The sequence below is a fragment of the Bidens hawaiensis genome, unplaced genomic scaffold (genome assembly GCF_021521415.1).
Source record: "Bidens hawaiensis isolate Kalapana, Puna unplaced genomic scaffold, B.hawaiensis_p1.1 tig00023789_1, whole genome shotgun sequence".
In the NCBI taxonomy this organism is placed as follows: Eukaryota; Viridiplantae; Streptophyta; class Magnoliopsida; order Asterales; family Asteraceae; genus Bidens; species Bidens hawaiensis.
This window is the reverse complement of record NW_027493733.1, coordinates 214,458-239,060: the sequence shown is the minus strand read 5'-3', so window position 1 is coordinate 239,060 and position 24,603 is coordinate 214,458. Positions and strand designations below refer to the sequence as shown.

General features: G+C 35.9%; 1 protein-coding gene and 1 pseudogene across 2 annotated transcripts; both read left to right on the top strand.

The window, feature by feature from the left end:
- Positions 1-1,917: 1,917 nt before the first annotated feature.
- LOC143567991 (wall-associated receptor kinase-like 1) lies at positions 1,918-24,602 on the top strand. Of its 2 annotated transcripts, none has more exons than XM_077054262.1 (3): positions 1,918-2,736; positions 2,828-2,989; positions 23,369-24,602. In XM_077054262.1, the coding sequence occupies exons 1-3, from the start codon at positions 1,926-1,928 to the stop codon at positions 24,532-24,534; spliced, it is 2,139 nt and encodes a 712-aa protein (XP_076910377.1). In that variant the 5' UTR covers positions 1,918-1,925; the 3' UTR covers positions 24,535-24,602. The 2 variants fall into 2 exon arrangements, with proteins under 2 accessions (XP_076910377.1, XP_076910378.1); XM_077054263.1 differs by lacking the exons at positions 1,918-2,736; positions 2,828-2,989 and adding exons at positions 21,568-22,637; positions 22,731-22,892 and having other exon boundaries at positions 23,369-24,600.
- Positions 3,173-4,575, top strand: LOC143567997 (wall-associated receptor kinase-like 2 pseudogene; annotated as a pseudogene).
- Position 24,603: the final 1 nt, after the last annotated feature.

Genomic DNA, 24,603 nt, shown 5'->3' with positions numbered 1-24,603 from the left:
AAGGGTCGGCCCAACAACAGTGTAAACCAAGCTATCATTTTGGCCCCCCATTTTGATAAAAGTATAGATGTATAACCGTACTCTGATTCTTTCTTTTTATGGTAAAGAAGCAGTGCTTGTTTTTTAAATTTTAACATATTTTGAATCATTCTTTTTATTAAGTTTCTAACAGCCATCGCTACACAAAGGATTATTTAATAACCTGCCATGTTGGCGCAAGGACTACTATGTGTGGTTCCTACAGACTGCATATTGTAGCTCATAGCACGTGTGGGACGGGTCGAGAGCACGTGGCTGTTCGCACTGACTGTGACGCTCCTAGTACAGGTTCAAACTATGTGACTGCTACTGAATGAGTCAATTGAGTCCATCCACCTCCCACTACTGAGTTAATGCGAGGAGGTTAATAATTCTGACGGTTTTATTTGACCAATTTAATCCATATTAGTGTACTTTATTTGTGTTGAATACACATTAATCCATCTCATTAGGCATTGATGATCTTTTAACAATACTTTCTAAAACATGGCTAGTTTTATAGTTCAAGATGCTCGTTTTATTTTGGAAAAACACCAACAATATTATGGGAATGTTATCGCATGTCGATTTCAACTTCGTTTTAGTATAAAGATAGACACACAATTTGTTTTGAGGGACATGCTCTTAAGTCTTAACAAGAATCCTCTAGCAACGTTGTTGGATTTACTTTGTTCAATTGTTGCAATCAAGAACAAACTCGAAGACTCAACTCGGAGAAGACAATACTTAGAATCATCTCTATATTCAAGTAAGTTTTAATTATATTTATTTATGTATATGGTATGATATGCTAATTTCCCATATGAATAAAGAGAGCATCTTTATTAGTGTTATGATTAAGGTCGCCTATATTTCGTACATTATATTCAATATTCTCTTCTGCCAGAGCCCCGTATTTACCAGCAGGGGTCCGAGATATTCTATGATCAAAGGCTTTGTGGTTATCACGATATTATTTAATTTTTCTATAAGGTTTACGGGTAGCATAATGAGGAACTCTGTGAGTGAATGTCCTCTCATAATATGTACTTTGTACTGAATGTAATTGTAAGTAACGTACATACCTTTTCTTTTTCCTACCTGCTTCCTTCTAAGTTCTAACTTCATTCCACAATCCTTGGTTTAATAAGGCATTAATTTAAGGAAATATAGATCACAATAATTAATTGAATAAGATCTGTATTTTTCCTACCGCTGACTTCTGATACATTGGCTATCACAAATGGTTGACTATAAAAAGAGAAAATACCAAAAAAATAAATAAATGTATCGATTGGGACATGAGCAAAGTAGACCAGATCATAGCTGATGTATTTGCTGATCATTAAACTTTAGTTATTTTTAAGTGATAACAATTAACGGTTTTACCATTTCAACCAAAATGAAAGCTACAGGAAGCTGATCTCTTTCATTATAGAAGACAATATATATATATATTCAACATGATTTTATTTTTTATTATTTATTTTTGGACAGCAAGATAGATATATCAACTTATAAAGGGGCTAGCAAGTGCCTATGAACCCACATCAAGTACATATAATAATTTTATGACTTTAGACTTTTCTTTTGATACTGTGACTTTAAACTTAAATATAGAAACTAAACCAGACTTGATCTTCACCAAGCTCAAAAGAGGTGAATATATGATTTGTGAGCTCGGAAAAAGAAAATGTTGACAGATGATCATTAAATAACTCATAACTACCATCACATAATTCTAGTGTCTTAATCTAATTAATCTAACATGAAGTAGAAAATGTCCACCATGTTTAGAATAATTATAATGCAAGGCACAGACTCGGTCTGCAATAATTATCAGCGTCTTAATCTATGTATATATACATATCTTTCCATCTCTGGTATCAATCGTTGTTCCTAGGAAAATGAAATTGTTTCAGGCTTACCAATTTCTTATTGTTCTTTCATTAACAGCAGCATCAGGAGCTGTTCCTAAGTATTCCAAGCCAGGCTGCAACGATACATGCGGGAGCGTGAGGATTCCATACCCTTTTGGAATCGGTGCTAAGTGTGCTGTCAATAAATGGTACATCATTGATTGCAACTCCTCCACACCACATCTCTCTGCACTCAACCACCTGGAAATCTTGAGTGTAAACTTGGAAGATCAACTAGTCATTGTTAATACTCCAAAAATCTCTGATTGCCAAATCCCTGTACAAAATAGCAGTCAGACCATGAGCATCGATCTTGGTAGGAGCCCTTTCCTGTTTTCCAAATCACACAATAAATTTGTTGTCGAGGGGTGCGGTACTGCTGTCATGACGGACCATGGGAGTGCACTCACAGGGTGTTCTACTTCTTGTCGGAATGACACTGTGAGCGACAAAAGCAGCTGCCTTGGTGTCACTTGTTGCAAAACAATAATTCCGCATCATCTTAAATCATACACCATCAATCTCACAGGAATGGAAAGACAAGGTGGAGATGGAGCATGCAGGTCTGCTCTCTTGGTTGATAAGAATTCATATGTTGCCAACGATACCTCTTTTATTCTGGTATCACTTTTGTGGACCCTAGCAGACCATGACAAAGATCACGTAAATTGTTGTTCAAGTTATAGAAGCAAAGAAACACTCAAAGTGGATACTGGTAATGGTACTACAATAGATACTTGGAAATGTTCCTATAATGTACCTTTCGTAGGAACTTCATATTTAGCGGATGGATGCGATGGTATGTAATTCGATCTATACATAATATTAACTTACTCATTGATTCTTTTCGAGATTATAACATGAAACTCTCTTATTTGATGTGCATTTAGCTACTGAAGAGTGCGCGAGGTGTAAAGGTGATCATGGTTACTGTGACTATACCAGAATGTATGATGTTGATGGCTTAGCCAAAGAATGGAACTTCACTTGTTTTCATTTCCCAAGCTATAGTGGCGGTTCATTCATGGCTGTTACGATTTCTATGTATGCTGGTAATGCCTATTCTCCATACTTATAAACTATAATCCATTTGCATCCTGTATTCGTTTAAGTTGTTGGGAGAGCCCATAACTAAAGTACCGTTTTATTTATTTGTTTCAATCGTGGGTTAATTATTAATACTGTCATATGGTTAGGTGTACGAAAAAATTTATAGTTAAGAGACTTCTAATTAGACCAAGTGGTACCAGAAGGAGAGTTTTATCCTTTTAAAACAAGAATCCTTGATTTATCTTAAAATTTTAGGCAACTTACTAACTGATTTTCACTTTCTTATTGGTGTTCATACAGGTATTGCCCTAACCTCTGGATTAGGTTTAATAGCTATCATCTATACATCTTACAAACTAATCAAGAAAATAATAACCAAAAGACAAAGAAAAAGCATTTTTAAACGCATTAATGGTGGTCTACTGTTGAAGCAGCAAGAAGAGATTGACCCGTCTTTAGTTAACAAAACCATACTTTTCACATCACGTGAGTTGGCGAAGGCTACTAACAACTTCAATGAGAACAGAATTCTCGGAAAAGGAGGCCAAGGTACAGTGTACAAAGGTATGTTAGCTGATGGAAGGATTGTGGCCGCAAAGTTAGTTGACGAAAGCCAATTAGAGCAATTTATCAATGAAGTGGTCATTCTTTCACAAGTCAATCATAGGAATGTGGTCAAGCTATTGGGGTGCTGCTTAGAGACAGAGGTCCCTTTGCTAGTTTCTGAGTTCATTCCAAATGGAACCTTGTGTGATCGTATTCACGAAGAGAATCATGAGTTCCCATTATCTTTGAACATGCGACTACAAATTGCTACAGAGGTTGCTCAAGCACTTGCTTACTTGCATTCAGCTACTTCTATTCCAGTATATCATAGGGACATAAAAACCACTAATATACTTTTGGATGATAAGTATAGAGCCAAAATTTCTGACTTTGGAACTTCAAGGTTTGTATCAATTGATCAAACCCACTTGACTACCTTAGTCAAAGGTACATTCGGCTACCTAGATCCTGAGTATTTTCAATCAAGCCAATTCACTGATAAGAGTGATGTATATAGTTTCGGAGTTGTTATGGTTGAACTCCTGACGGGAGAAAGGCCAATTTCTCTAACTAGATTTGGTGAAAATAGAAGTTTGGTTGCACACTTTATGTTGGCTATGGAAGAAGGACGCTTTATGTCTATCTTTGAGCCAATGGTTATTAAAGAGGGTAGTGGGGGCGAGCTTCTTGTTTTAGCTAACCTTGCAATGCGATGCTTGGACCCTATCGGAAGAAATAGGCCAACTATGCAAGAAGTAGCTATAGAGTTAGAAATCATAAGAACATCACACATTCCCTCTATGGTTCAAACTAATATCGAACAAGTGATGCATAGTGAAGAAATTTCCATGCTAACACACGGCGAATCGACATCAACATTTTTGAGTTTCAATGATAGGATTACTCAATGATGCAAAAAGTCAGTCTTCGTTGTATCTTAAATAAAAAGATGTTGTCATACAGACATATAGTTGTAAAATATGTAAAATGAACTTTATGTATTCATAAATGGTTAAATGCTATAATTGTCATACTTCCTTTTCTTTAATGTGGATATGTGCGAACTGTTTGGATCCGAGGACTGAAACAGGCTTTATGAAGCTTGGTCCTGGATCATTCTTTCACAAGTTAGAATAGGCATTTTCAGTTTCTTAATACTTGCACCCATAAACATTTAATAAGTCCAAATCTATGTTTCATTATTTGGATAAACGTTTTCTCGTTTGATTCTAGTTTAAGATGTTCTTTCACATTAATAACTAGAAATATGTTATATCCTAGTCTTAGTGCGCGTTAAATACTTCATCATGTTGATGGAAATAGTCAGATTGAATTATTATGATTTGTTGTGTCTCAGATTAAGATCTCCAAAGTTCTTGTAACTAGATCATGATGTTCATGGATTATAATGGTTTTTTGGTTCTACAATAACCTTCGTCGGAAACAAAGTAGTTGGACAATTGACTAGAGGTACTGTTGGTGTGTAACATCCTAAATATTCTAATAATAAATAAAGAAAGTTGCTTTAAATTGTCGTGCGTTTAATAATATTAACTAACGTCTAATATGGAAAAGATCATGGACTTGGATTTAATTAGGATGGGTTAAGGATAATGGGCCTTAGTTCCATGGGCCTTGGGGAATATAAATATCCTCCTAAACCACCATAAAACCCTAAACCTCTTTTCATTCCATCTTAATCTCTACACACTCCAAACACACACACCATACGCGGCCGAGCGAGAGAGAGGTGAAATCCGAGCAAGAAAACGTGGTTCAAGATTTATACAAGATCCAAAGTTCATAAGCTAGCTAACCGAGACCAAAACGAAAACATAAAGGTATGATTTCGATCTTAAAGTTCATGTTTTAATAGACGGTTAGCCATGAAACTTGAAACTATAATAGATCGGGTCTAACGAAACGTAAAGTAACGAACTTGATGCTAGGACGAATCCAATGAACCCATAAACATATACGGATCGTATAGGATAAACCGTAAATCTTGTATTAAACGTTTTTGAACTTAAAGGTCCAAACTTTACGTGTTTTCGGGTCAAACCTTATCCAAAAACGACCTTAGGAATGATCGCGGGTTAGTCAAATACCATACCCATGGATTTCTCGGTAAAACGATGATGATTTTGGGGATTTAGGATGAACAGTGGCGGCTGCTGCACAACTTCGCCTGCAAGCGAACTTCGCCTGCAAGCAAGTTCGCTTGCAAGCAAGTTCGCCTAACTAATTAACTTCGCCTGAGTTAAGTTCGCTCAATGCTAACTTCGCCTGAGTTAAGTTCGCTCAATGCTAACTTCGCCTGAGTTAAGTTCGCTCAATGCTAACTTCGCCTGAGTTAAGTTCGATGAATGCTTAACTTCGCCTAATGTTAAGTTCGCTTAATGTTAAGTTCGCTTATTGTTAAGTTCACTTAATGATAAGTTCGATGGAGTTAGCAAATTAGAAAATAAATTAAAAACCTAATGAAAAATGTGCTAAGACAGTTAATGTAAATAAAAATGTGCCAGGAACAGGGTTCTCTGCTGGGGGTTCTCAGCCACCCAATTTGGCTTGGGCCTGAGCCAAGATAGTGAACAGTTGGGCCCGGTACCACAGTGGACAGTTGGGCTAAGCCCATAGCTAATATAAAGTAAACTGGCCCATTAACTTAGGCTTAGCAATTAAGCCCAACTTAGAAGATTACCTAAAATGTTAATGGAAAATGTGTTAAGGCAGCTTAACCCCAGCCAGGGGCTCTGCCCCTTGGACCCTGCTAGGGGCTGCCGCCCTAGACCCCGCTGTCAGGGGCGCTGCCCCCGGACCCCCGTTAGTTGTGGGTTATATAAAGATAGAAATACAACATGAGTAGTAGTAGTTAATTGATACATGTAAATATTATACAGTTAGCCGTGCACAGCTCAAGAAGGGAATAACGATTAACGGAGAGCGTAACAGGATTCAGGTGAGTTTCTAGCCCCACTTCTGTGTTATGTTTTCGGGGCTGTGTGCATACTCTATATGTTTGTTAATACACTTATCCTAAGTGATAAGTGTATGCCTTATATGAATGATGTGAAATGTATGAATGATTGCTTGTTAGTACGTGAACGATCTTCGGATATTGCACGTACTATCAGGTTGTAACGCTATGTATAAGGTAAGTATGATATGTATGCCTATGTGTATGAATGTGATAAAGTTAATAAAAGAAGGAAAGGATGGTTGTATGGTTACCAAGAGGGTACCGGGCCCTAATAATACTCGAGATATGATGTATGGTTGTATGGTAACGAAGAGGGAATCGAACCATACTAATATTCGAGAACTAGGGAACCGAACCCTACTAATATTCGAGGAAAGAGGGTACCGAGCCCTAATAATACTCGAGGAAAGAGGGTACCGAGCCCTAATAATACTCGAGGAATGAGGGTACCGAGCCCTAATAATACTCGAGGAAGGAGGGTACCGAGCCCTAATAATACTTGAGGAATGTAGGGCGTAATGCTCTTTATAACGTAAGATATGAAAGCAAGTTAGTACAAAAGAAAGTATGAAAGTATGAATGAAAGAATATAAGTTTGTGTGTATTGTATAATGTATGATTAACTAGAACTCACTCAGCGTAGCTGACTTTTAGTATGCACGCAGGTGAGTAGGATGAGACAGCTCGCTTGAGGAGACACGTGGCACTGAATAAGAGGCTGGCATCGGAAGACTCAAGACGTTTAAGTTTAATGTTTTGTTTATTTTGAAAGACAAGATGACGTTTTAAGACAAGATGTGTTTTGTTATGAAATGTTTTATGAAAGCTTTTATATTCCGCGAATGTTTTAATTAACTCTGGTATTTAGAACTGCGTTTATGAGTAAATCCAACACGAAAGTAGGGCTACCGGTAACGGGTCCTTACATGGTGGTGGCCTGAAAGTTGAACGGTGTGATGTTTGTGGCTTAATGTTTTCAATTATTTGTTTTATCTTAATACAAGAATATAATCCACGCTCACTTAACTAGAAAACCTTACACTCACATGAGTATTTTAGTCAATAACACTCTCATAATGGGTTGATAATTAATTTTTATTTTTATCACAACTGGTATCTTAGTCATTTCATACTCACGGGCTGTTTGTTTACATCTGAATGGAACCATTCAGATGTAAACATCTGATTCATTCAGAGACTTCAGATGAAGTCTCTTTGGTTTCAAACAGAAAAACATCTGAATGATTAAAATTATCATTCAGACTTCTTGTTGCTGCTGAATAGGACAGAGGATCATTCAGACCTGACTCATTCAGATTTAAATTAACCAAATAACCCCTTAGCTGAAAAACCTATTCCTCACGCTTTTGCTATGTTACATTTTTAGAGTAGTCAGCATCCTAGATTCTTAAAATTAAAAACAAAGTTTGTAATATAGACATACCACCTTTTGAATGTTATATGTATTTTTATACATGTCCGGTGAACGGGAATTTTAATGTCTTAATGGCAAAACCTTTTTTTTTTGGCTTTAAAGGTTTAAAAGTTTTCTTGCGAAGCATAAACAATAGCGTGTGGACGTGTGTTAGAGAACCTGGTTTCATTGTCATTCATATATCAAATTGTTGGGAAAAACGGCCACCTAGCCACAAACGGTAAACAAAAAGTGCGGAATTAATCTTCGTTTGGCTAAATTTTTTCCGACTTGAATGAACCAATGAGGATGCAAACAAGTAGGGTAATTAAAAGTAAATAGGACACAATAATTTTAGCTAGGAAAGTCTCTCAAGGCGAGAGTAAAAACCACGGGAATACTAAAGCCGCTTCAAATCCACTATCACCAATAATGAGCAATACAAAGTCTTCTCTAGGAAAAACTAGAGGCATACACAAATCATCATATACTTGATGCAAACTAACATCAAGCATATGGAATAAAACAAAGAGTTAGAGGTAACACCAACGAGAAAATACCCAGTCTTTAGAACATTTCTTATCTTCAAAACATCACCAAAAGAATGGAGCAAGAAAACTTTACTTCGTCTCTGATTGATTTATCGGCTAACAGGGAATTCCACAAAATACTCAATATTCTTTTGTTGTGAGTTGACGGCCGAATAGAATGTCAAACCACAAAATAATCTTTACATTCTTTTTATTTTCTTGTGGAGAAAGTCACGAAGCCCATACATCAATCACCAATATTATTTAGTGGCCATGTGGGCCCAAGAAGACATCACAACAAAAATAATTGAATAATAAGGATGAAGTAGTAAACGTAATACATATATATATATATATATGTTGTGAACCACCGAAGGTTTTTACAATTGTGTATCACATTTTCACTTTCTGTCAAACCCATAATGTGTCTCAAATGGTCTTTGTAAATAGTTACTTTGGTATTATAAATACCATGTATTGTTACGATTAAGATGCATCCAGTAAATTCATATTCTCATATTTTCTTATTTCCTTGTTTCTTGTTAACTCCAAGTTCATATATTATTCTAATAAATTTGTTATAATTAGGGCTAATATTATAACACGTTATCAGCACGAGCTGCTTATATCCTAATCAATAAAGGTAATAGACACAAAGGTATCCACATAAGCATCATAAACACTTCTATAATTATGTACATTGGAAATATATATATGCATATACATATACTAAGTAACATCAGTAATGTGTATAAACATTGTTATTAAAATTTGATAACTATTTTAACTTTTATTTATATATGCACACTAATATTTCATTTAGAAGTTAGATTTATTTACACTAACAATTCTATTCTTATTATTATGCATAATAATTATATATTTTATAAAATAAACTTTATTTAATATCTTATTTATTATCTTACTTTAAAATAATTAATATTATACACACACACACACAAACGGTAATGTTACCGTTATAAAACGGTAATATAACCATTGTAAAACGGTTATAAATTTTCACTATAAATAACCAATTATCAACTCCATTTCATTTACAACAAACATTCTTCTTCTTAAGTTAACGAAGATAAAGCTTTCAAGATGATTCATCCAGTTTTAATGTTAACTACCATAATGTTGATAATCTTATTGTTCTTAATTTGTAATCTCCCACCTAGAAGTTTAATCTTTTCCTTTTTTTTTATCTATTTATAGCTTTACCTTTGTATTTTCTTTCAATTTTAATAAGTATATAATCCTAATATATATCTTATTTGTGTTTAGTAATAAAATGGCAAACATCGCAACACTTGAATTTTCGGCTCTCAATATCACCGGAGATAATTATGTCATGGATGGCACATGTCAAACGACATCTCAAATCAATGGGTGTTTTGAGTACGATAACAGTGGGAAATAATTGTGAGGATCAAGACAAGGCAAAAGCCGATGTCTTCCTCCACAAACACATTGATGAGATGTTACAATTTGAGTATTCAAATTGTGAGGATCCATGCATTTTGTGGGAAGATTTAAAAAGCAGATTTGATCATCAAAGGGAAGTTCTACTTCCCACTGCTAGAGATGAATGGAACAATCTCAGGTTCCAAGATTTTAAAAAAGTAAATGAGTACACCTCTGCTTTGTTTAGAATATGCTCAACGCTCCGATTTTGTGGGCAAACTGTTACTGAAGGAGATATGTTGGAGAAAACTTTCTCCACATTTCATGCATCAAATATAACCTTGCAAACGCATTATCGATTGCAGAATTTTAGGAGATACTCTGATCTAAATGCATTTCTCCTTGTAGCAGAAAAAAATAATGAATTATTGATGAAAAATCATCAATCTCGTCCCACGGGTTCGTTAGCAATACCATAAGCAAATGTTGCTCACAAAAATTCTCATAAAAATTCTGGTAATAAATGGGAACAAAGTCGTGGACGAGGCCGTGGACGTGGCCGTGGTCATTTTGATAAAATGCATTTTAATGATCGTAAGCATTCATTCAAATGGAACACTAATTCTTGCGGCCGTGGTCGTAACCAGAGAGCCAATAATTATCATGTCTCACAGAATACCAATTCCAACCACCACAATAAATGGAATGAAGCTGGTAGGTCCGAAAACAATGGCACACCCTGTTTTAGATATGGGCAAAGGCTTGTCGCACAGCTTCACATCTGTGTGAACTGTACCAATCCTCTAGCAAAGGAAAAGAGAAAGAAGTGAACCATGTTGATAACTTTGATAACCTCAATGCTGATATGAGCATTGCAGACTTTGATGTGGATCTCTGGAATAAATATTGCTTGACAAGAATAATTATTTGCAATAATTAAGTGTGCTTCTCATTATCTTTAGTTATGTATTTTCCTTCATGTACTGTTTGTTTCTCAGTTAAATAAAGTTCTTATTAAAATATCATAATGTCTTTGTCATACACTTATTATTTTTCTTAATACTTTCAAGATTTAAAATGAAAATCACTGGAGCACAAGATCAAACAAATGAAGAAGATATATGTATAGCGGATAGTGGAGCCACACATACTATACTTAGATCTAAAAAATATTTTTATAAACTGAAACCAACAAAATGGATCATCAATACAATATCAGGTCCTACAAACTTGATAGAAGGAGTGGAAAAAGCTAATTTAACATTACCAAATGGTACAAAACTCAAAATAGAAAATGCTTTATTTTCCCCAAAATCAACAAGAAATTTGTTGAGTTTCAAAAACATATATCATAATGGATATGATACTCAGTCAAGGACTGTTAATAATGAAAAATATTTGCACATCATAAGCAAAGATCAGATATTGGAAAATTTTCCAATGCTCCATTCTGGTTTACATTATACATATATAAATGTGCCTCAAGCACATATGGCAGTCAAAGAAAATTGTTGGATTCTGGTATCATAAACTTATGGCATGACAGATTAGGCCATCCAGGATCCACAATGATGAAAAGGATCATTGAAAATACACATGGGCATCCACTGAAAGGTCAAAAGATCCACAAAATAGATAAAATGTCTCAATGTACATCTTGTTCTCTTGGCAAATTAATTACAAGGCCTTCGCCATTAAAAGTAGATAAAGAAACACCAATGTTTCTTGAAAGAATTCAAGGTGACATATGTGGACCAATTCATCCACCATGCGGACCATTTAGATACTTCATGATCTTAATAGACACATCCAGCAGAAGGTCTAATATCTCTTTATTATCGACTCGTAATGTTGCTTTTGCAAAATTTCTTGCTTAAATTATCAAATTACGTGCACATTTTCCTTATTATACCATTAAAAGAGTAAGGCTTGATAATGCGGGAGAATTTACATCACATGCTTTTGATGATTATTGCATGTCTGTGGGGATTGTTGTAGAACACCCAGTTGCTCATGTACACACACAAAATGGCTTAGCCGAGTCGTTAATCAAACTCCTACATCTAATAGCCAGACCATTAATAATGAGGACAAAACTCCCTGTTTCTATTTGGGGTCATGCAATTATGCATGCTGGATCATTAACCCATGTGAGACCAAGTGCAAATCATAAATACTCTCCCACACAACTTGTTTCTGAAAATGAGCCAAATATCTCTCACCTTAGAATTTTTGGGTGTGCTGTGTATGTTCCTATTGCACCACCACAACGCACAAAAATGGGTCCCCAAAGATGTTGGGAATATATGTTGGATATGAAACGTCTTCCATCATAAGATACCTTGAACCTTTAACAGGTGATGTATTTACAACACATTTTGTTGATTGCCATTTTAACGAGACAATATTCCCGGCATTAGGGAGAGAAATGAAAAAGAAAGAAAGAGATATATCATGGTGTGTGCCATCATTGTTACACCTAGACCCAAGATCAAAACAAAGTGAGACAAAGGTTCAAAAAGTAATACATCTACAAGAAATTGCTAATCAGTTACCTGATGCATTTACTGAAATAAACAGGGTCACTAAATCTCATATACCAGCTGCTAATGCTCCAGCTCGAGTTGAGATTCCAAGCAAGCAAAATAATAATAATGCACCTCATGAATCCCAAAAACGTTTAAAACGTGGAAGGCCAATCGGTTCAAAGGATAAAAATCCTCGAAAAAGAAAGGGCTCTGAAAAGGATATTGACCCTAAGGATGGAATGATTGACAGAACCTTCCATCAGGAAAGAATAAATAATATAACATTCCCTCAGGAAGAAATAAATGATTCCAATAAGGAAGTGTCAATCAACTATGGTCAATCGCATATAATGTGGGATCAAGATGAAATGGAAAATATTGATGATATATTTTCTTATTCTGTGGCAAGTGATATCATGGAAGAAAATGATGACCCTGAACCAAAATCCGTAGATGATTGTAAAAATCGACAAGATTGGAACAAATGGAAAGATGCTATGCAAGCTGAATTAAACTCACTAAACAATCAAAAGGTTTTTGGACCTATTGTCATTACACCAAAGTCAATGAAACCTGTATGATATAAATGGGTTTTTGTGAGAAAACTAAATGAGAAAAATGAAGTTACAAGATATAAAGCAAGACTTGTAGCTCAAGGTTTTTCTCAGATGCCAGGAGTTGACTATGAAGAAACGTATTCTCCTGTTATGGATGCTATTACGTTTAGATATTTAATCAGCTTAGCAGTCTCTAAAAATTTAGAGATGCGTCTTATGGATGTTGTCACAGCGTACTTGTATGGATCACTAGACAGTAACATCTATATGAAAATTCCGAAGGATTTCCCCGAAGCATTAAGCTCAAAGCCTAAGGAAATGTATTCCATTAAGTTACAAAGATCCTTGAATGGACTGAAACAATCTGGAAGGATATGGTACAATCGTTTGAGTGATTATTTGATAAGCAAAGGATACACAAATAATCTTATTTGTCCATGCGTCTTCGTCAAGAAGACAACATCAGGATATGTGATCATAGCTGTGTATGTTGATGATCTCAATTTAATTGGGACACAAAAAGAAATTAATGAAGCGATTGCTCTTTTAAAGAAAGAATTTGAAATGAAAGACCTTGGAAAAACCAAATATTGTCTTGGTTTACAAATTGAGCATATACATAATGGGATACTTGTGCATCAACCAACTTATACTGAGAAACTCTTAAAACGTTTCAATATGGACAAAGCAAACCATTTAAGCACACCGATGGTTTTAGATCACTCAATGTTGACAATGATCCATTTCGTCCTTGTGAAGATAATGAAGAGATTCTTGGCCCCGAAGTACCATACCTTAGTGCAATTGGAGCACTTATGTATCTTACTAACTGTACAAGACCTGACATTTCTTTTGCAGTTAATTTATTGGCAAGATTCAGTTCATCCCCTACTAAAAGACACTGGAATAGCATTAAACATATTTTTCGGTATCTAAAAGGAACTGTTGATTTAGGTTTATTTTATCCTTACGATTCAAAAGACGGGTTAGTTGGTTATGCAGATGCAGGTTATTTATCTGATCCCCATAAAGCAAAATCTCAAACTGGATACATATTTAATAATGGAGGAACTGCGATTTTATGGCGTTCTCAGAAACAAACACTCATTGCAACATCTTCAAATCATGCTGAAGTCATTGCATTGCATGAAGCTTCAAGAGAATGTGTATGGTTAAGATCTATGCCACGACACATATTGATTTCTTGTGGACTAGAGAAAGATCGAATCCCAACTCCTATCTATGAAGATAATGCAGCTTGTGTCTTGTAAATGAAGGAAGGGTATATCAAAAGTGACAGAACAAAGCATATACCACCAAGATACTTTGAGTATACTCAGGACCTTATTAAAGACAATCAGGTTGAGATGAGATATGTCCAATCCAGCAACAACGCAACTGATCTTTTCACAAAAGCACTTCCCACAGCAACATTCAGAAAACATGTCCATGATATTGGCATGCGTCATGTACGGACAATGTAACGACCTGCAACTTGAGGGGAGCTATCTACTGCACTCTTTTTCCCTTAGCTAAAGCTTTTTCCCATTGGATTTTTCTTTAGTAAGGTTTTTAATGAGGCAGTACTTCAAGACCCCGAAGTTTTGAAAAGGTGTCATCTAAGGAGGAGTGTTGTGAACCACCGACGGTTTTTACAATTGTGTATGTCACCTTTTCACTTTTTGTCAAACCAATAATGTGAGGTTGTCTCCTCAAATAGTCTTTGTAAATAGTTACTTTGGTATTATAAATACCATGTATTGTTACGATTAAGATGCATCTAGTAAATTCATATTCTCATATTTTCTTATTCCCTTGTTTCTTGTTAACTCCAAGTTCATATATTATTCTAATAAACTTGTTATAGTTAGGGCTAATATTATAACAATATCTTTTCTTTTTATTTATTTCTAAATAATAATAGTAATAAACCCAAAGATAATATTTGTTGGGTTTTCTCATAGGCAAAAATACCCTAACACAAATTCCACCCTAGTTTTGGTACATTTAAATATTGATATCAACTTTACAGCTTTTAATCATGGTTAAAATGTAATTAAAGAGTTAACTTTCTATAACTCTCCATTGATCCAGTTTAATATTTAAACTATATTTATTCAATCTTACTTTTATCTATTAATCCAGTTTAATATTTAAACTATATTTATTCAATCTTTACTTTTATCTTTTTGGTTTCCATTTTTGACTTTGCTTACTTGTAATATGATCACGCACCAATTGCATCGAGCCATCAACAAGATTACTGTGAGGTACAGGTTTCCTATTCCTCGACTTGATGATTTGCTTGACCAGATTAGTGGTGCCACTATTTTCACAAAGTTGGATTTGAAGAGTGGTTATTACCATATTCGTCTTAGACCTGGTGATGAGTGGAAAACAACCTTCAAGACTCGTGAAGGGTTGTATGAGTGGTTGGTGATAGGGATGAGCAAAATCGGTACCGATCCCGAAATCGGTACCGATTTGGTACCATCGTTACCGAAAAGGTACCATGGTTTTAAGTTTCGGGATCGGTACGGTACCGGTATGGTACGGTACCGGTATTTCCCGATTTTTTACCCTTGGTACCGGTACTATCCCGGTACCGTACCGGTACCGAACCAAATATTTCGGTACCGGTACCGTACCAAGAATTTCCAATTTTCGGGATCGGGAAAATCGGGATCGGTACCAGTCGGTACTGGTACCATCCCATGCTCATCCCTAGTTGGTGATGCCTTTTGGTTTATCAAACGCGCTTAGTACTTTTATGCGTGTGATGAATCAGTTGCTCAGGCCTTTTATTAGGAAGTTTGTGGTGGTATATTTTGATGATATTCTTATTCATAGTGCTTCTTTCAGTGAGCACGTCGTGCATGTCAAGAAGGTTTTGGCCTTACTTCGTGATGTACATAGAAATATACATCTTTTCGGCATCAAATAATCTCTAAAAACTGCAATTTCTATCCAATAACATAGCATAAAAGGCTACTATAATAATAAAACATAATTTCATGTGAGACCAAACCCCAAACGAAGAAAAGAGCAAAAAGACAAAGAAAAACAGAAGAAAACACAAGAAAACAAAGAAACACGCCCCCAGGCTTCTAACACAAGAAAAGACAAAATCTGAGAAACAAAAAACAGGGGGCCGTGCTCAGCATGCACGAGGCCGTGGACGGAAATGCAGAAAAGACAAATAAGAATTGAGCACATGTCACTAAAAACCACGGGGTCGTGCCTGCTAATCACGGGGCCGTTGCCACCTCACACAAAAGACAAAACAAATCTGGCACATGTCATAAATGTACACGAGGCCGTGCTCATCATGCACGGGGACGTGCCTCATCATCCAGATTGCCTATAAATAGTGGCTCATGTTGCATTCATCAAGTGTGCCTTGAAAAGAATCCTCTCCGGTTTTCACTTATAAAAACACACACTAACACTCACCTTGAAGATCTAGTGAAGAGTTTGAAGGTTTGGAGGTCATCACCACTAATCATCATCATCAACCATCATTACCATCATTAAGAAGAAAGATTCATCTACATTTGGTTAGATTGTTCTAAGTTTAATCATGTATTTGTTATTATCAATCATCTTAATATTTATCATTATGCTCATTATGAGCTAAACTCCTTTTACCATCTAAAATCTATGAAGAAGCTTTGTTTTACTTGATAATTAATCAAGACATGTGATGTAGTCTAGTAAAGTACATGGTTATATTACAATTATCTTTTGATGAGAAATGTTTCACCATCTTAAATCACTAATTCAAAGTTAGTGGTTGTCAATCTCATTGGCAATCGTTCATGATCGATTCATGTTCTTGAAAGATAGAAATACCTTGATACATTATCGAAACATGGATCCTTATATTGTACTTAGAAATGATGAGATATAAGTTATGGTGTATTTTTCTAAACCTTGGTAATCCGAAAATGGCTTTGCTTAGGATATCAAATTAGTTAAAGAAACCATATGTTAACGGAATGTGTAATTATAACCTACTTAAATCAACCAAGGGGAGGTTGTGTGATGAACTACAACCACCCGAAGTTGTTAGAATTGGTATTCGAGAAATTGAAGTCAATCCTAATCTTTCTACTTTACGAAACTACTTGCCAACTTAAATTGAAATCATTGAGATGGTATGACATTAGGAAATGGTGGACTTTAAAATGCGCATACCATCTCCTTAGTGCCAAAGATGCTCACTTAAGGTTTAAGGAGCTATTTATCATATATTACTACGGCAAGTTTATCACATGTCTACATATTAATTTTATCAATGCTAAAATGGAGTGGATTCTTGATCTTAGATGGTAACATTCGCATAATTGAACAACTCGTTTGGAATTTCTTGTCTTGGTCACCTATATATTATATATATAAGTATTTACAATTTATAAAAAGTTCAAAAATTAACCCCAAAATGACTAAAACCTCCGATTGAAGTAAAACAACGATTTATTATTAGAAACATTTGTGTCCACGGATCGATACTTGGTTCTTACCAATACTATTCTACATATACGATAGGTACACTTGCCTATTTTGTGTGTGTTTAGTCTTTGTATAAATCACTTTTATAAATTTAAAACACGATCTTGTGCAAAAGAAAATCATTCCATCCATCATATTTTATACTACTACACGCGCACACGCATCACTTCGCAGAGACAGTTTCTATGCAGCAACAAAGAAATGTGTGTTCATGACCACTAAAGTTTTGTTCTTAGGGTATGTTATTTCAGGTGATGGGATAGAGGTGGATGAATCTAAAGTTGCAGCTGTTCAAAACTGGCCAACTCCTACCACCATTACTGAAGTCCGCATTTTTCATGGGCTTGCTTCTTTTTATAGGCGGTTCATTCTACACTTCAGTTCCATTATGGCCCCTATGATAGATTGCATGAAGGGAAAGATATTTGTATGGACAGAAGGAGCAAAGTTAGCTTTTCGGGTTATTAAGGAGAAGCTCACTACCGCACCAATTCTAGTATTGCCTAACTTTTCACAAGTTTTTGAACTTCATACTGATGCCTCGAAGGTTGGGATTGGCGGGGTCTTCAATCAAGGGGGTCGACCAATTGCTTATTTTAGTGAGAACTTAATAGGGTCAAAGTTGAGATATAGTACTTATGACCTGGAGTTTTATGAGTGGTCCAAGCTGTAAAGCATTGGCGTCACTAACTGTTTCATAAAGAGTTTGTCTTATTCGCTGATCATGATTCTCTAAGGCATATTCGCACGCAAGACAAGATATCTCATAAACAAGGGCGTTGGTTAGCTTTTCTTGAAAAGTTTACTTTTGTGGTCAAACACAAAATTGGTGTTTCAAACCGTGTTGCTGATGCCTTGAGCAGAAGGGGAAATCTGCTTGTTTCCGTGAGAATTAATGTGCTGGGGTTGGATGTTATTCGTGAGCAGTTAACCACTGACCGTATTTTTCAGTTGTGTTGCAGGATGTGCAAGCGGGTCAGAAGTCAGACTTTATTTTGCATGACGGGTTTTTGTTCAAAGGGAATCAGCTATGTATTCCTGACTCCAGTCTTCGGTTGAAAATTATTCAAGAGTTACATGGGGAGGGTCATGTTGGTCGCGACCGTACTTTACATTTGGTGCAGTCTTCTTACTTCTGGCCTACTATGAGGAAAGAGGTAGATCGTTATGTTAAAAGGTGTCGAATTTGCCAAGTCTCAAAGGGCACGGCTACTAATGCGGGTCTTTATATGCCTTTGCCGGTCCCTTCACAGCCTTGGAATGATATAAGTATGGATTTTGTGTTGGGGTTGCCACGGACTCAGAGGGGAAACGATTCGATCTTTGTTGTGGTTGATCGGTTTTCTAGATGGTGCACTTTATTCCTTGCAAGAAGACGACAGCTGCAATTAATGTGGCTCAGTTATTCTTTCGGGATGTCTATCGTTTGCATGGGTTACCATCTTCTGTTGTTTCTGATTAGGACACTCGTTTCTTGAGTCATTTTTGGCGCAGCCTATGGAAGATGGTGAACACTTATCTTAACTTCAGTAGTGCCTACCACCCTCAAACGGATGGGCAAACGGAGGTTGTTAATCGGTCCCTTGGTAATCTTTTACGATGTCTTGTGGGTGATCATGTGAAGTCTTGGGATCAAAAGCTATATCGAGCTGAGTTTGCTCATAATCATGTTGTCAATCATAGTACCGAGTTTAGCCCTTTTCAAGTGGTTTATTCTGCTCAGCCATGGGGACTCCTTGATCTGATGTCACTTCCTGTTCCTGGTTTTGTACCCAAGAAGGTAAAAGATTTTGTTGAAGGGCTACATGAAATTCATAAAGATGTGCATGACAACCTGGTTCGAGCCAATTCAAAGTATAAGCAGGTTGCTGATCAAAAGCGAAGACATGTTGAATTTGAAGAAGGTGATTTTGTCTGGGCTGTTTTGACAAAAGATCGTTTTTCTGTTGGGGAATATAACAAATTACCAGCTAAGAAGATTGGACCCGTGGAAATTGTGGAAAAGATAAACTCAAATGCTTATCGTTTAAAGCTGCCGAGTCACGTTCGTTGTTCTTATGTGTTTAATGTGAAGCATTTACTACCTTATTACGGGAACACTGATGATGAAGATACTATGGATTTGAGGTCGAATTTTTTCTATCCAGGGGGAATGATGTGGGCCCAAGTATTGAAGACCGGGCTATTATGTATTTGGAGGCCCAAGATCGCGCTACAAAAGGTGGCCCACGAAAACGGGCATAACTTGGCCCACGAAGCTCTGTTAATAACCAGTCAAATCGAAGCTTGAGACGAGGAGCACATTGTGGCAAATGGCCTACGGCGGTTTGGCCTCTGTCCGAAGCCCAAAAACGCCTCCTAAATAAAGTTTTGGCCCTTTTTATCTTTTTTCAGCACTTTTTATGTTTTTGTTTTTGGGTTTGTGTTTGGCCCATGGCCCATTTAGGCCCATTTCTTATTCAGAAGTCTTTTTATATGCTTGTAATGTAATCCCAAAAGTTAGACTTGAATTTTAATAATTATCAATTTTCTCTTCATTTCCCTGAAACCTTTGGGTGAGATTTTAAGGGTTTTGGAAGTTCATCACGGGTATTCGTAGAATCAACGTGATAGATCTTCATTCTCGTTTTACCGTTGCATCAGGTCTCAAGATATGCAACGGAATTTGCTCGCATTATGACATGGGATTTTCCCACCGCATTTTCAGTTACAAAACGGTTGCAAACAGAGCATTGTGGTCGTTTTACAACCGGAAAGGCGGTTGCAAATGCGTTTATCCACTACACGCCCAAACTAAGGGGGACTGCTTAGAGATATATATTGAGTGCATCTATGTATTGTGATCATATTTCAGTTCAAATTGATTTATATGTATCTCTTCATAATGTTTCCTTATTCGAATGTAGTTGCTTCCCTGTTTAAAGGGTTTTACACAATAATAATCGGTGTTTTAAATACTGGTTTAAACCGGCCGATTGAACCGATTAAACCGAATTTCACATAGTATGCCGGTATTATGCGCCTGGTATTTTTGACTGGTTTGCAAAGAACATTGTACTGGCGGATTTTTCAAATCTACCGGTATTTACCGGTAAACCAGTTTTAAGTCCGAGAAATTTTTGATATTTGCAATCCATATTTTTTAAAATTACTTTTAACCCAACATATGACTACTTTTTTTAAATTGAGTGTTTTTGTAATTTTTTTTAATATGAATTACCTTTTGGATTATTTTTTTTTGTTATGGAATCATTTACTTTTATATTATTTTTGGAGTTAAAGTTACATTTATAGAAATTTATGAGGTAAACTATTCAACCGGTTGAACATCTCGGTATAACCACGTTCAACTAGTTGTGTCATTTTTTAGCTCACTCAGGTTCGAGTAAAATATCGGTTTTTAAAACATTGATAATAATAATCAGGACAATTTATCTATTCCATAAGAACTTTCAGGTCCCAAAAAATTATATTCAAAGATTAAATATCAACCAATTATTTTTTTCTTAAACCGTTCCATATTGTGGAGTTAATTAGAGGATTTTTCCCAAACGCATTAATCCATCATATATGTTATCGATCACGACAATTTGTAATATTAATTTTGGACAACTATTTTGATACAAAGACTTGTAAACGATCGTCTGGTGCAACCTCAAAAGGCCGATTGAAATCAGTGTGACATTAGAATTCAGACGTTGAGGGTATAGTCAGTCCAAAAAATACATTCAAAGATTAAATATCAACCAAGTCATTTTCTTAAATCGTTCCATATTTGTCGTGTTGATTTGAGGTTTTTCCGAAACGCATCAATCCGTCACAAGTGTTTGATCACGACAAGTTTTGTTTTTTGGACAAGATAGATATATCAGCTATAAAGTGGCTAGCAAGTGGCTACAACGTACCCACAAGTAGACACTAAGTTTATGACTAAAGACTTTTCTTTGATCGCTACACTTATCATGACCTGCAAATGTATTCCATGACTTAAAAGTTAAATATGCACACTCTTTCAAAAAGTTTGGAATTAAATTAATATGATAAACATTAAAAGTAATATCTTATTCATGAAAAAAAAAGATAAACATTAAAAAGTAATATCTTTTATTAAAATTACTAAACCAGACTTGTATATGATTTGTAAATAAAATAAAATGTTGACAAATGATCATAACTAAATAATACATAACGACTATGCATCACATAATCCCGGCGTCGTAATCAAACATAAAGTAGAAAATATCTACCATGTGTAGAATAATCATCATGCACGGCGTAGACTCGGTCTCCAAATAATTAATTATTTATGCGCACCATTATAAATATGTTCACATCTTTCCAGCATCTCTGGTATCAACTGTTGTTCCTAACAAAATGAAATTGTTTAAGGCTTACCATTTTCTTATTTTCCTTTCACTAACAGCAGTATCGGTAGCTGATCCTAATTATTCCAAGCCAGGCTGCAATGATACATGCGGGAATATCAGGATTCCATACCCTTTTGGAATCGGAGCGAATTGTTCTGTCAATAAATGGTACATCATTGATTGCAACTCCTCGACACCATATCTATCTGCATTCAACAGCCTGGAAATCTTGAGCGTGAACGTGGATGATCAAATAGTCACTGTTAATACTCCAAAGATCTCTGATTGCCAAATCCCTGTTCGGAATACCAGTAGCATCGATCTTGGTAGGAGGCCTTTCCTATTTTCCAAATCACACAATAAATTTGTTGTTGAGGGGTGCGGTACTGCTGTCATGATGGACCATGGGAGTGCACTCACAGGGTGTTCTACTTCTTGTCGCAATGACACTGTGAGTGACAAAAGCAGCTGCCTTGGTGTCACTTGTTGCGAAACAATGTTACCTCATCATCTTAGATCGTACAGCATCAATCTCACAGGGATGGAAAGACAAGGTGGAGATGGAGCATGCAGGTCTGCTCTCTTGGTTGATAAGAATTCATATGTTGCCAACGATACCTCTTTTATTCCGGTATCACTTTTGTGGACCCTATCAGACCATGACAAAGATCACGTAAATTGTTGTTCAAGTTATAGAAGCAAAGAAACACTCAAAGTGGATACTGGTAATGGTACTACAATAGATACTTGGAAATGTTCCTATAATGTACCTTTCGTAGGAACTTCATATTTAGCGGATGGATGCGATGGTATGTAATTCGATCTATACATAATATTAACTTACTCATTGATTCTTTTCCAGATTATAACATGGAACTTTCTCTTATTCGATGTGCATTTAGATACTGAAGAGTGCGCGAGGTGTGAAGGTGATCATGGTTACTGTGACTATACCAGAATATATGATGTTGATGGCTTAGCCAAAGAATGGAACTTCACTTGTTTGCATTTCTCAAGCTATAGTGACGGTTCAACCATGGCTGTTATGATTTCTATAATTGTTGGTAATGCCTATTCGCCATACTTATAATCCATTTGCATCCCATATTCGTTCAATTTGTTGGGAGCTCATATTTATAGTACCGTTTTATTTATTTGTTTCAATCGTGCGTTAATTATCAATCATTTACCCCTTTATTACAACATGCTTGATACAGTTTAGTTCTTATCTGTGTTAACTTAAAATACTAGATTGAGTTGGTTTAGTATCCCAAACTGAAAGCTTGGGTCTCTAATTATCAATTAGTCATTTGTTTTTAGATCTGTCCTGCAAATTCAAGCCATTAGGGACAACTTTAATACTGTCATATGGTTAGGTGTTAGAAAAATTTTAAATATGTAGCGTTAAGAGACTTCTAATCAGATTAAGTGTTACCAGCTGAAGGAGAGTCTATATCCTTTAAAACAGTACTCCGTGATTTATCTTAAAATTTTAGGCAACTTACTAACTGATTTTCTCTTTCGTATTGGTGTTCTTCAGCTGTTGCCATAACCTCTGGATTAGGTTTAATAGCTATCATCTATACATCTTACAAATTAATCAAGAAAACAATAACCAAAAGACGAAGAAAGAGCATTTTTAAACGCATTAATGGTGGTTTATTGTTGAAGCAGCAAGAAGAGATTGACCCGTCTTTAGTTAACAAAACCATACTTTTCACATCACGTGAGTTGACGAAGGCCACTAACAACTTCAATGAGAACAGAATTCTCGGAAAAGGAGGCCAAGGTACAGTCTACAAAGGTATGTTAGTTGATGGAAGGATTGTGGCCGTAAAGAAATCAAAGTTAGTTGACGAAAGCCAATTAGAGCAATTTATCAATGAAGTGGTCATTCTTTCACAAGTCAATCATAGGAATGTGGTCAAGCTATTGGGGTGCTGCTTAGAGACAGAGGTCCCTTTGCTAGTTTCTGAGTTCATTCCAAATGGGACCTTGTATGATCGTATTCACGACGAGAGTCATGAGTTCCCGTTATCTTTGAACATGAGACTACAAATTGCTACAGAGGTTGCTCAAGCACTTGCTTATTTGCATTCGGCTACTTCTATTCCAATATATCACAGGGACGTAAAAACCACTAATATACTTTTGGATGATAAATATAGAGCAAAAATTTCTGATTTTGGAACTTCAAGGTTTGTGTCACTTGATCAAACTCACTTGACTACCTTAGTCAAAGGTACATTAGGCTACTTAGATCCAGAGTATTTTAAGTCTAGTCAATTCACTGATAAGAGTGATGTATATAGTTTTGGAGTTGTTATGGTTGAACTCTTAACAGGAGAGATGCCCATTTCCTTCACTAGATTTGGTGAAAATAGAAGTTTGGTTGCACACTTTATTTTGGCTATGGAAGAAGGACGTGTTATGTCTATTTTTGAGTCACTGGTGATTAAAGAGGGCAGTAGGGATGAGCTTCTTGTTTTAGCTAACCTTGCAATGCGATGCTTGAACCCAATTGGAAGAAATAGGCCAACTATGAAAGAAGTAGCTACAGAGTTGGAAACCATAAGAACATCGCACATCCCCTCTATGGTTCAAACCAATATCGAGCAAGTGATGCATAGTGAAGAAATCTCCATGCTAACATACGGTGAATCGACATCAACATTTTTGAGTTTCAATGATAGGATTACTCAATGATGCAAAAAGTCAGTCTTCCTTTTATGTTAAATAAAAAATATGTTGTCATACAGACATATAGATGTAAAA

Bases quoted from the DNA above. Each gene is read 5' to 3' on its own strand.
- LOC143567991 (XM_077054262.1), top strand. From the start codon at position 1,926: ATGAAATTGTTTCAGGCTTACCAATTTCTTATTGTTCTTTCATTAACA. The intron at 2,737-2,827 runs GTATGTAATTCG...ATGTGCATTTAG, and splicing joins TTTAGCGGATGGATGCGATG to CTACTGAAGAGTGCGCGAGG. The intron at 2,990-23,368 runs GTAATGCCTATT...GGTGTTCTTCAG, and splicing joins TACGATTTCTATGTATGCTG to CTGTTGCCATAACCTCTGGA.